The sequence below is a fragment of the Canis lupus genome, chromosome 20, assembly GCF_003254725.2.
Source record: "Canis lupus dingo isolate Sandy chromosome 20, ASM325472v2, whole genome shotgun sequence".
NCBI classification, from domain to species: Eukaryota; Metazoa; Chordata; class Mammalia; order Carnivora; family Canidae; genus Canis; species Canis lupus.
In genome coordinates this window covers 46,163,367-46,176,579 of record NC_064262.1, presented here as the reverse complement: position 1 = coordinate 46,176,579, position 13,213 = coordinate 46,163,367, and the positions used below count along the sequence as shown (strand labels likewise).

The 13,213-nt window shown below is 46.1% G+C and overlaps 1 protein-coding gene across 2 annotated transcripts; it reads right to left on the bottom strand.

Annotated features, from left to right (window-relative positions):
• Nucleotides 1-872: 872 nt before the first annotated feature.
• Nucleotides 873-13,162, bottom strand: SMIM7 (small integral membrane protein 7). 2 transcript variants are annotated; one of them, XM_025457921.3, is made up of 5 exons: nucleotides 12,935-13,162; nucleotides 12,811-12,852; nucleotides 12,077-12,129; nucleotides 7,719-7,809; nucleotides 873-1,991 (listed from the first exon to the last, which is right to left on the bottom strand). In XM_025457921.3, the coding sequence occupies exons 1-5, from the start codon at nucleotides 12,958-12,960 to the stop codon at nucleotides 1,976-1,978; spliced, it is 228 nt and encodes a 75-aa protein (XP_025313706.1). In that variant the 5' UTR covers nucleotides 12,961-13,162; the 3' UTR covers nucleotides 873-1,975. The 2 variants fall into 2 exon arrangements, with proteins under 2 accessions (XP_025313706.1, XP_025313705.1); XM_025457920.3 differs by lacking the exon at nucleotides 7,719-7,809 and having other exon boundaries at nucleotides 12,935-13,086.
• Between the last annotated feature and the right edge of the window lie 51 nt (nucleotides 13,163-13,213).

The following is a 13,213-nucleotide window of genomic DNA, read 5'->3' as shown; positions in this document are numbered from 1 at the left end:
AGCAGCCAAGGTCCCACTGGCAAGGAGCAGAGATGGGACTTGAACCCAGGTCTAACTGGCCCAGAATGTGAGCACTTAAATGTTGGGCAACACTACGCACCCAAAACTCAAACTTCGATAACCTTCTTTGTGAACCAGGGTTCTTGAAAAGCTTCCTAAAGATGAACATCCGGGAGATGCAACTTTTAAAATGGACAGCAGCCTCCAAAGCTACACTGCTTGCAGGAGCTTAACAACGAGGTAACAGTTCTCTGGGAAAAAATACAACTATTGAAACAAAATCTCAATGACAGCATTCTCTTCTCAGAGCATGATTCATCCCCATAACTACAAATGCCTCGCCTCATTGAAACATCAGCAGCAGTCTGAATAAGGCAGCGAGGTTTCCTCGGTTTCCTCGCACCATTGACACAGCTGGAGGGATGACCAGCCCAGATCTCGACACGCCTGTTCTTGCTGACAAGGACACAGGCCCAGATGAAGCTCGATTCAACAGCTACGTTCCCTGATACTGACAAACTGTAGGCCGGGGTTTGACAAGGGAATTAAATTATAGGAGCACTAGAGCAGAATAATGTCAGCTAAGCAGCAGTAAAAGTGGATTTGACCCTGGTCTAGCAAAACCCTACTGTTCTCATTGGCTCTTTCAATACTTCTAAAAGTAGCCAGGTCAAAAGCACATTTGCCCAATTCTGGCCTGACATTTTTTAAGGAAAATCCAAAAGGGGGAAATCTAACAGTGCCTCTTTTCTCACTTTTTTGACAGCCTCCAAAATGATTCCTCAGCGTTTCCCAGAGGGTAATTCAAAACAACTCCAGTTGGAAGTCAACTAACTTCTTGGTTTAAAAAAAAAAAATGTATAAACAAAAGATCCTTTTTAGAAATGAGTTTTATTTTCAATGCTGAGTTCTGAAAGTCCGTAGATTTACTTCTTCCTCCCACCAGGTTTACCTACAAATCAGGATTTCAAAAACCACAACAAACAAATGAAACACTGTAGGGTCTGGATGTCGACCACCGGCATTTCATTTTGGCGCTAAAGGACCTGCCTTTCAAAGAAGCTTCTGTCCAAAATGCTGTATTTCCTCGAATGAGGCTCACTGCTCTTCAATCATGAAATCACTCATTTGAAAAGAAGACCCCAAGTTTCAAGCTTTCAGAACTGGGTCCCAGTATTACCACGTATGTCACTCTCATTCCAGAAACTATACAATTAGTGGCCCCAAGAGTTACTTTAACAGAAGGGCTTTAAGGCAGGGCAAAGTTTCTCCTAAAACCCACATCTGTGCCTGCCAACTGTTCTGTACCTCTCTTCCATGGGAATCAGTAATACTTTACCCTTAAAGTCCTGGGGATGACCTCAGTGACACTCAGTGGCCAAGCAGAGCCCATTGAGACAGGAAAGGAATCTGGACATAGGCCCAGAAACAATGAACCCGCTTGTTATTCCTAAACATAGTCCAATAAAGAGGCTGCATCAATCTTAAAAGCCAACCTTTCTGTTTCAGATCCCTGGATAAAAATTATTTTGAAAAATCTGTATAACTGGAACCAAAAAGGATGGTTATTAAAAATAAAGCAAGAAACATCTAGAAATGAGTTTCTCGTAGAAGGCTGGTAGAAGAGGAATTTCAATCTAAAAAAACAATCAAGACACGTTCTTTTGTCTGTGGGGAATGCAATGTTATCATATCCCCTTCCATAAGCCCTCCTAAAACTCCTTAAGTAGACAGCATTTCAACGCAGAGACCAAAGTGAAAATATCTTTGAAAAGAAAACAATGACGTGGCTGGGAAGCCGTGTGCAGCTTGGCAAACATTTTTTCCACCCACCAAGAACTTGGGCTTTCTGGGAAGGTCGCTGGTTTTCCGGTCAAAACCATTCTTGAAGTCGTCAGGAACGGAAGAAGGGAGACTCGGCATCTGGGAAGGTGGTTCCTGGTTCCTGGTTCCCAGGAAGGTGTGTATCTGGGGCTCAGGAGCCAAACAGCCTGGAAAAGTCAGAGGGCAGAAATGGCCATGAGGATGGAAAGGATGGAAAGCTCTAGCTAGGAAAACACTTTCAGAAAATATTTTATGTCACTATTTTTAAGATTATTTTATATTGTTTATTGATTTTATAAGTAAATTTTCTGTTACACAACAGGAATATACTTAACACTACCAAAAAGTATATTTTATTTTATTTTGACTAGGCTCCACACCCAGCATGGAGACCAACACAGGGCTTGAACTCACAACCCTGAGATCAAGACCTGCGCTGATATTAAGTGTCAGTGCTGAACTGACTGAGCCACCCAGGCATCCCAACATGGTACGTTTTAAAAAGAAAAAAGCTACTTAAGAAAGTATCTCCTTCATCAGAATCTATAACATTTTATTTTAGCCCATTCTTTATTAATGTAAGTCAGTGATGACTTTCATAAATTGAAAAAAAAAAAAGGTATTTTTGAGTAAACAGGTGATTACAGTTAACTCTATTCAGTGAAGAAAATCTGAATAGGAAAGGCCTGGAGAGGGGTGTGTGTGTGAAGATAACAGAGTTCCTATATAAAGATATATATATATATATCTTTGAAACATTTCTTTAAATCTAAACTCTTTCCAAGATAAAAAGGCCTTTTGAAAAAAGAACAACAGATGGTACAGGATCACCACATCAAAAGAATGAAGTTGGATCCCTACCTCACACCATATGTAAAAATTACCTCAAAGTATATTGTAGACCTAACGAGTAAAATTAAAAGTATAAAACTTTTTTTTTAAGATTTTATTTATTTATTCAAGAGACACAGAGAGAGAGAGAGAGAGGCAGAGACATAGGCAGAGGGAGAAGCAGGCTACATGTAGGGAGGCTGATGTGGGACTCGATCCCCTGACCCCAGGATCACGACCTGAGTTGAAGGCTCAACCACTGAGCCACCCAGGGATCCCAAAATAATAAAACTCTTAAAACAAAACTTAGTCCTATATCTTCATGACCTTGGTTTGGGCAACGATTTTTAGCTACAACACAAAAAGCACAAACGATGAAACTACAGAAATAGATTAGAATTTATCAAAATTAAGTATTTTTGCACTTCAAAGGATACCATCAAGAAAGTAAAAAAGACAACCCAGAGAATGGGAGAAAATACTTGCAAATCATGTATCTGGTAAGGAACTGGTTTCTAGACTATAAAAAAAAAAAACCTTATAACTCAGTTATAACCCAATTTAAAAATGGACAAAGGACTTATATGACATTTTTCCAAAGAAGATATAGAAATGACCAATATAAACACATGAAGAGAGGCTTGATGTCATTAACCATTGGGGAAATGCTAATCAACCTTCACATCCACTAGGATGGCTCTAATCAAAAATAATGACAATAGGGGATCCCTGGATGGCTCAGCGGTTTAGTGCCTGCCTTCAGCCCAGGGCGTGATCCTGGGGTCCCTGGATTGAGTCCCACATCGGGTTCCCTGCATGGAGCCTGCTTCTCCCTCTGCCTGTGTCTCTGCCTCTCTGTCTCTCATGAATAAATAAATAAAATCCTTAAAAAAAAATAATGACAATAACAAGCGTTGGCAAGGATGTGGGGGAAATTGGAACCATCATACACTACTGGTGGGAAGGCAAATTGCTGCAGCTACTTTTAAAAACTACTCTGGCAGAACCTCAAAAGGACAAATACAGAGTTACCATATGACCCAGCAATTTCACTCCTGGGTATAGAGCAAAGAAAACTGAAACCTTAAGTTTGCACTACAACTTGTACACAAGTATTTGTATCAGCAATGCTCATAAACAGCCAAAAAAATGGAAACATCCCAGATATCCATCAACTGATGAGAGGATAAACAAGCTGTGGCACAGACACACAATGGACTATTCTTCAGCCACAGAAAGGAATGCAGTGCTGACACACGCTACAACACGCTGGAACCTTTAAGACATCACACTGCATGAGAGAAGCCAGACACAAAAGGGACCATATATCGTTACGATTCCATTTACATGAAATACCCAGAACTAGCAAATCCAAAAGGACAGAAAGTAGATTAACTGATTACCAGGAACTGGAGGGAAGAATGGGCAGTTACTGCTTAATGGGTCTGAGGTTTCCCTTTGGGGTGATGAAAATGTCTAGAACTGGATTATGCCAGGGGTTTCAAAACCCCATGAATATACTACAAAACTCTGAACTGTAAAGACTGACTTCCACTTTTTACTTATTAATCATTCTCCATGGTTTGACACGCTCATTTTTCTCCCTGTCTTCCCACCCAGCATTTTATCATGAAGATTTTAACATATGGAAGAGTTAAAAGAATAGTTCAGTGAACACTCGCATATATACCACCTCAATTCTACAATCAATACTGCTTTACTGGGGCACCTGGGTGGTTAGTTAGTTGAGCCTCTGACTTGATTTCGGCTCAGGCCATGACCTCGGAGTCATAAGATGGAGCCGCACGTCAAGCTCCAGGCTCAGCAGGGAGTTGGCTTGGGGTCCTCTCTCTTGAATTAAAAAACAGCAACAAAAAAAAACTTTGCTTGGGGTGCCTGGGTGGCTCAGTCAGTTAAATATCTGCCTTTGGCTTGGGTCATGATTTCTGGGTGCTGGGATCGAGTCCCATGTCAAGCTCCCTGCTCAGCGGGGAGTCTGCTTCTCCCTCTACTCCTCCTCCAGCCCATGCTCTCATTCTCTCAAATAAATAAATAAAAAATAATTCTGCTTTACAGCGTACCTATTCATTTATCTACCTTATTTTTGATGCATTTCATACTTAAGTTGCAGATATCAATACTCTTAGTTCCTAAACACTCAGGCACGTTTCTCTCCAAATTTCATGTTTTTCAGGACTTTTAAAAATTTCCAAAGTAGCTCAGCTCAAACAATATAAAAGTGGGGGCAGGGAACCGCGAACCATCCTCTCAGGCCCTGTTAATCTCTTCTCCAATCTGAGCACAGTCATCTCTGTGGACAGCCTGGAGTAGATGCTTCCAACTCCCTGGCTGGAAGGGTTTTCTCCACAGACTTCAGGCATGTACTCAATGTTTGCTATATGCAAATCACAACTGAGGCCAGAGTGTGCATATAAGTGACAGGCAGCCTTCTTTACCTGCAAAACATTGCCCCCCATGTAGACAGAACTTTCAGCACATCAACAGTGATAGTGCCGTGACAGCTGCTTGGATGGGCATCCTTTTGAGTTACCTGACTCTTCCCGCGTTCTTGGACATTTAGGTGATTTCCAGTTTTGTTTTTTTTTTTAAAGATTTATTTATTCATGAGAGACACAGAAAGAGAGAGAGACAGAGAGAGAGAGACAGAGACATAGGCAGAAGGAGAAGCAGGCTCCATGCAGGGAGCCTGATGCAGGACTGGATCCCAGGACTCCAGGATCACGCCCTGGGCTGAAGGCAGGCGCTCAACTGCTGAGCCACCCAAGTGCCCCCAGTGATTTCCAGTTTTCTAATATCCTGGGAAAGCTACTCACTGCCTCCCTGACAGACCTTTTTCTGAAGAGGATCTTCCCTCACTTGTGGCCCCTACTGAAAGAGATGGCCTAGGTCAGGGGTCGGCAAAAACCCACAGGATGAAGAATTTGGGCTTTGTAGGCCTAGCAGTTTCTGTCACATGGCTTCAAACCCCTCTGCTGTAGTGCACAAGCAGTCACAGAAATAGGTGTGGCTGTATGACAATAAAACTTCATTCATGAAAACAGGAAGCAGACTAGATATGGCCCATGGGCTGTGGTTTGCTGACTTGACCTAAGTGATTATGCTGGAATCAGGATAACCCCAATCTAACTGGACCTGAGTCACACCTAGCTAGGTCAATCAGGCTCTGCTCCCAGGAAGCAAAATCAGGACACCGGGCTACAGACAAAGATAGCCTTGGGCTGAGCCAGGAGGTCACAGAGCCTAAGGTGACCATCTTGGTCACAGGCCAGCAAATGAACAGTAAAGGGAGCTAGCTGGGCGAGAGGATGATGAAGCTGATGGACATAAAAGAATGATGAAAACACAGTGTTCTTCTCTGCCCCCAGGACCTCTGCACATGCTATCATGTCTCTCCGGCTCTGCAAATGGCAAGGCTTTTACATGTTCTTTAGGTTTTGATTGATTAATTGATTGAAAGATTTTATTTATTTACTCATGAGAGACAGAGAGAGAGGCAGAGACAGGCAGAGGGAGAAAGAGGCTCCGTGCAGGGAGCCTGACGTGGGACTCAATCCCGGGTCCCCAGGATCACGGCCTGGGCTGAAGGCAGCGCTAAACCACTGAGCCACCCGGGCTGCCCAGGTTTCTATTTAAATAGCACTTCTCTGTGAGCCTCTTTCTGACCATCTCCTAAACTGAGAACCTCCCATTCACCTCATTAGTGATTTTTTCCCTATTTATTTTTCTGTTCCTGTCCCATCTATTATACTGTGCATTCACTGATGGCAGGAACTATGCCTATCTTGGTCTCAGCTATAAGCCCAAGGCACAGCCCACGCTGAATAGTTGTAAATAAATGAAGGGAGGAAAGCACAAGTGGGAACCTGGAAAGACCAAAGCTGGAAGAGCACCACCTGACACTGTCCTACTTCCTGTGAATCCTAATGATACTCCCTATCGTGTGCAAATTCCCTGATTTCTTCACAAGCCCTCTTTGTACCCGGGCAGGCCTCATATGAGCTCCCGAAAAGGGCTTCTCTGGGCATATATCACGGTCCTCATTCTGGGCTCTAAAACACTTTCCGTAGCCCAGTGAAACCCCTAAGTCCTGGGACACCTGGGTGGCTAAGTGATTGAGCCTCTATCTGCCTTAAGCTCAGGGTGTGATCCCGGGTCCAGGGATCGAGTCCCACATCAAGCTCCCTGCATGGAGCCTGCTTCTCCCTCTGCCTATGTCTCTGTCCCTCTCTGTGGGTCTCTCATGAATAAATAAATGAAATCTTTAAAAAAAAAAATCTCCCAAGTCCAGGAATCATCTCAAACAGCCACTGGGCTGGCACAAGGATCACCCAGCAACCCCAAATTCAGAATCTCAATTACTCGGGAGAGCTGACTTTTCATTCTCTTCCTCTTTAGGACAAGAATGGAACCAGCCCAGCATGATTAGCCCAAGTGATTGCCAGATTCTCCTACTGTTTTTCCCCTGAGTCTGCTTAACACTACTGTGTCTCACAATTCATTATCAGCAGCATTAAAATTAAGGCTCTGACTGTGGAAGGAAAACCAATCCAATTCGATTTTTTTAAGCCTAATGAGGAAATGGAAAATGGGCATGAAAACAGATAAAAAAAAGTCTGAATAAATACACTTCTGCTGGCTACTGACAGGGTAGAAGCAGGACCCAGCAGCACAGTGGCCATTAAGCCACATTTTCCACCTTGGCAGATACCAAGTATAGGCTAAACACAGCAGAGCTGGCAAGAGGTGGACAGGGCCATGGGCTCAAGGGAAGGCATCTCTTGGCAGCCTCTGCTAGGTGCCAGGAACAGCCAGGACTCAGAGAACACCGTGTTCCAATCAAAGCTCCAGCCTAGACCACAGTGACACAGTTTAACCTTTGCAGACCCTGCTCCCCTCTCTAGCTCGGAGAGTTCTTATTTTGAAAGCAGAAAGTGTGACTCCAAAATGAAGACAGAGAGGCCAGAGAACAACCAGGTAGTGGGTCACCTTGGAGAACAACACGGAGGGTTGGGACACAAAGGGGACAGGCAGGCTGGACTTACACGATCATGCAGAACATCATGAAGACATTCCACAGGGCGATGAAGATTCGGAAGTATCTGAGGCTCAGTAAGAACTCCCGGATGTTGTCACCTGGAAAGTCAGAACGCGTTTTTACAAGCCCTGCTGACATTTCTGCTGAGACGGCTGCAGTGTGTTTCTGCAGTGTCTGCCTGCCCCGATCCCATTGACCCACATTCTGGGGGCAGCATAGCTTTTCCTGTGGGTCACCTCTGCTCCCCAAACCTTGGCCCTTTGGACAGGAGCTGCCACTAACCAGACCCTGAGAGCCCCCAGCCTCTGAATGGCTCAGGGAGGGGCATGTCTGCCCAATAAGAGTCAATCCTAGGACTTTTGTCTCAACTACTGGGAAAGAGGAACTTGCTTTCTATCACCCTTTTTGGCCAGGAAGATGTAAGCCCAGTCTTTTAGGGCAGAGGTTGGCAAACAATGGCCTGTGAGCCAAAGCCTGCCCTTACCACCTACTTCTGTATGGCCCATTAGCTAAGAACGTTTTTAACACTTTTTAAAGGTTAAAAAGAAAACCAACACAGTATCTTGTGAGACACAGAAATTACATGAAATTCATATTTCAGTGTCTACTAATAAAGCTTTATCAAAATACATCTATGCCTGCTTATTTTTATACAGGTATACCTCAGAGATACTGTGGGTTCAGTTCCAGAACATTGCAATAAAGCAAGTCAAATGAATTTTCTTGTTTCCCAGTGCATCTAAAGGTTATGTTTACACTACACTATAGTCCATGAAATGTGTGGTAGCATCATGTCTAAAAAATAACGTAGATACATTAATTACAAAAATACCGCTAACAAATGCTAACCGTCATCTGAGCTTTCAGCAAGTCATAATCACTGATCACAGATTATCACTGATCACAGATTACCATAACACATACAGTGATAATGAAAAAGTTTGAAAAAATTGCAAGAATTACCAAAATGTGACAAATGGGCACACGAAGTGGGCAAATGCTATTGGAAAAATTGTGCCAACAGACCTGCTCACAGGGTGGCCACAAACCTTCAGTTTGTAAAACTACAGTATCTGCAAAACATGATAAAGAAACACAATAAGGGGCACCTGGGTGGCTCAGCGGTTGAGCATCTGCCTTTGGTTCAGGGCGTGATCCTGGGATCCAGGATCGAGTCCCACATTGGGCTCCTTGCAGGAGGCCTGCTTCTCCCTCTGCCTATGTCTCTGTCTGTCTCTCTCATGAATAAATAAATAAAATATTTTCTTGAAAAAAGAAGCAAACACAATAAAACAAGGTATGCCTCTCTTTCGCATGACTGCTTTCAAGGAACAGAGTTGACATGCTGCACCAAGAATGTGTGACCCACAAAGCCTAAAATGTTTACGATCTGAGACCTTAACAGAAAATTGTGCCCAGGGCAGCCCAGGTGGCTCAGCAGTTTAGCGCCGCCTTAGCCAGGGCGTGATCCTGGAGACCCAGGATCGAGTTCCGCGTCGGGCTCCCTGCATGGAGCCTGCTTCTCTCTCTGCCTCTCTCTCTCTCTGTCTCTCTCTCTGTCATAAATAAATAAAATCTTAGAAAAGAAAAGAAAAGAAAAGGAAAGAAAAGAAAAGAAAAGAAAAGAAAAGAAAAGAAAAATTGTGCCAAGCTCTGCTCTAGGGTCATCTTTTGTCAACACAAGCCAGACTGATAGTAAAATCAACCCAGAAGGAAAGAGAGAGCTGGAGAGGGTCATGCAGGAGAGCTGATTTAAGGCCTCAGTCTGGGTGGTGCCTGAAAACAGTTCTACCCTTGGAGGTTTCAATTTTCTTTAACCACTTTGGGCTGGGTTTTTGGTGTTGGCACTGAAAAAGCATACTAATTCAGGCAAGTAAAAGCGGAGTTCTGCTTTGATGATGACTTACACTAGTTCCCCCAATGCCACAGAACAGAACCCATTCCAAGGGGAAGCAGTTTAGTACGTTAAGATTCTAGAGGCATGGGTTCCAGAACCTTCCTCCAGGGTTTTAAGTCAATCATCCTCCCTCTCTAATCCTCCAGAATGAAATAAATGGGTCCAGGTGGGGTAATCCACAAGGGTGCCAACCAAAGTGTCATCTCTAGACCAGGGCTGCCCAGTAAGCACAGAATACCAGGCAGGAGCTCAGAAATTTACACAGCCACCTGGCACCGCAGCACCATCCAATACACGATGAGCAAACAGTTTAGACGAGCCCGGTATTATTCAACCCACTGGGATAGCCACATGCAGCCCAGCCCAAACTGCAAATGTCAAACACAGGTCCATCCCCAGGATGTCTGAGAGGCACTGCCTGCGAGGCCCTTCTCTGGGCCCAGCATCACAAAAACAGGCTCTCCTGCCATCAACAGATGCTAATTGAAGGCCACTTGTTCTGGGCAATAGCCAACCTCAGGGGACACAGGGAGGAACAAAGGAAAAAGATAGGTATCCTTGCCCTAAGAAGATCACACGCAGGAAAAATGCTAAACAAGAAATCACACACCTGACTATTCACTATACCAGGTGCCATGGGAGCATACAATGGTGGGGGAGGGGGCATTCCAACCTAGCCTATGTCGGGGAGCAAGGGTCAGAAAACTTCGACGAAGCGCATAAGCTCCAACCTTAAACACCGGCAGGAGTTTCCTGCCCTCCCACACAGGTGACCTTGCTCAGTCCTTAGCCTATACATACACCAGCCTCCTCCTGTGTAAATGGAGGTGACAAGTCACTAGGAAGCACGGTGCCTAGCACACAGACGGCTCTCAACAAATGTAGCCACTACGATATCAGGGGTGAGCCAGGCACAGGGAGAGGCACATCCTCCACAGTGGCAGCAGCAAGCACAGAGGACTGGCTGGAAGGAACATGCAGAGAGCCCCTGATCAGAGAGAAGTCACTGTTGTGACCATCCTGATCACTGACATTCTCACCACCATCAAGTCCTTCTACTCTCCCACCCACCCCAGCTCCAATTTAGATCTCTAGACCACCACCCCAGGAGTTGGTACAATACCTTCCACACAATGGGCAACCAATATATACAGCTGCTGAATGAAACACATGAACCAAAGAATGAATGGATGGATGGACTAGTGATTGAGAAGACCACCTCTGGGGGCAGAAAAACCCAGGTTGAAGCACGACACAGTCACTGATTTCCTACATGGTCACAAGCAAGTCAAGCCACAACCCTGAACCTCAGTTTCCTATCTAAAAGGGATAGAGGTGGAGTGACACACCCACAGGAAGCACCTGGCAAGGCAGCCACCACCAACTAGGCACCCAATGAAAGGGAGTGGTCAGATCGTCATCAAATTCACTGCGCCTTTGTGTTCCTATCGCATTCATGAAACACTCCATCATGGCACCCATGGCTGCAATGCCACCCCCCTCAGGGGACTTCCCTCCACACACCGCAGCTGGAGCAGCAATCCCAACACTATGCTCACCTAACATCACCTCCATCACCATTGGTTCCTTGTTTAGGAACTGCATGTCCCACCCCAGAGTAGTACAACCCACAAGGCAGGAATTTCTGTCTTATTCCCTGCCGTGTCCCCAGCATCCAGCACAGTGGCCAGCACGTGGCAAGTATTCAGTAAATGCTTGGTGAATGAATAAATGCATGGACACAAGAGTCATGTGCAGGTCCCACTAGGTTTCAGTTACATGAATAAATTCGTCAGAAAGTGTAAATTTCAGGGCCTCCAGGACAGGTAAGATGATATAAAGATGAGGGGGTTGGGGCTGGGAGGAAGTAGAGGCCACAGACCCTGCCTCACTGGGGTCCTGTTTTTCTCAACTTGATCCAAGGGTGCCAAGAAGTTGCTTGAACCCTGAGCTGTTAGGATGTTCAGATTTTTCTTGATAAATCAGACATCTGAATCCTTACATGACATCTGATTTATCTGGAAGCTAATGTTGGCACCTAATTTAAAAAGAACAGGTCTGCAGCACTCTGAAAGAACAGGTACCTGCTCATTCATTCATTCATGCTGGAGGATAGGCACCTCAAGGACACAGGAATGGGCCAAAGCAAGCAAGATCAAGTGTGAGGGGCAAATATAGCATACGTAAAGGAAAATCATAACTGCAGATGATAGCATGCGTAAAAGAAAATTATAACTGCAAGAAGTTAGAGGAGCTACCCAGGGAGCTCTGATAGGAGAAAGAAGAGGGTGATAGAAGTGAACAGAAGGAACAGCACATCATTAGGCCCATCTCGCTCTCTCTCCCTCTCACAAACGCACACACATACACACAGACACAATTGAAAAGAAAACTAAGGTAGGGCTTGGTGAGAAAAAATTGTCCTCTCTCCAATGGACCAATGTCAGAGTCCAGAAAGGAGGCCTTACCTGTGCTGGGCTCCCTTGACTCCTCCCCAAAGCCCTGCGTGTCCTTCTTTTTCCTACAAAGAGGAACAGACAGTGTCCACTTTCGGTGGGACATAAAGTCCACTCAGTCCCCTAGCCCTGAAGGCCTCAGACACTCAATTGCAGCTCTAGCCCTGCAGCTGACTTGCTCTGTGACCTCGGGTGGTTCAATGCCCCTTTCTGGGCCATCAACTACCCATCAATCACAGGGCTGCAGCCACCAGGGTCGAGAGGTTGGTCCGCGGGTACAGAATAGGGCTAAGAAATTGGGGGGGAGGGCAGCCCGGGTGGCTCAGCGGTTTAGCGCTGCCTTCAGTCCAGGGCGTGATCCTGGAGACCGGGGATCGAGTCCCGTGTCGGGCTCCCTGCGTGGAGCCTGCTTCTCCCTCTGCCTGTGTCTCTCTCCCTCTCTCTGTCTCTCATGAGTAAATAAAATCTTAAAAAAAAAAAAAAAAAGAAAGAAAGAAATTGTGGGGGGGAGAGAGGGGAAGGGCCAGAGGCTCTCCAGGATGCGGGAAGAGAGATCCCAGAGAAACTGCAGCCTTGCTTTCAAGTCACCTCGAAGCAAAAGGTCACTGGAGGACCAGGCTGGGGGCGTGGCCAGAGGGCTGGCTGGGGCTTGGGGCGTGGCCTGCAGCGCGGGGCGGGCTCACGCTCGCGGGGGGCTGGGGCTACGGTCCCCTGGGTGGAGTCGCGATCCAAAGCGGCCTACTCACAGCTTAAAGTTGAGCACCGCCCCTGCGTTCATCAGCAGCGTCCTGCAAAGGGAGAATGAGGTTACCTGGACCGCCCCTCGTCCCTCTCACCCTTCTTACCCCAGCCTCTGGCCCCCCTAATTACCCGAACAGCAGGATGTCCCCGATCATCGTTACGGCCGAAGCGTCCGTCAGAACCGGAAGCGGAAGTCCCGGAGGGGGCGGAGAGAAGGGCAAGAGCCGACCAATCTTGAAGCCGCGCGGGCGAGGATTGGTCCAATCGAAGGCCAAGGCAGGCAGGGTCCCGCCCTCCGCAGGCCCAGGCCCCTTTAGGAAAGAACGAGCGCCCCTGCTCGCTGGGGAGGCCTCGGGGGTAGCGAAGAAGGGGCGGGGCGGGAGCGTGACGTCACCCGGGAGCGTTGGT

Excerpts from the sequence above, each read along its gene's own strand:
- SMIM7 (XM_025457920.3), bottom strand. The coding sequence starts at position 12,960 with ATGATCGGGGACATCCTGCTGTTCGG. Across the intron at positions 12,853-12,934 it reads GGGGACATCCTGCTGTTCGG|GACGCTGCTGATGAACGCAG; the intron begins GTAATTAGGGGG and ends CTCCCTTTGCAG. Across the intron at positions 1,992-12,076 it reads GTCAAGGGAGCCCAGCACAG|GCTGTTTGGCTCCTGAGCCC; the intron begins GTAAGGCCTCCT and ends TGACTTTTCCAG.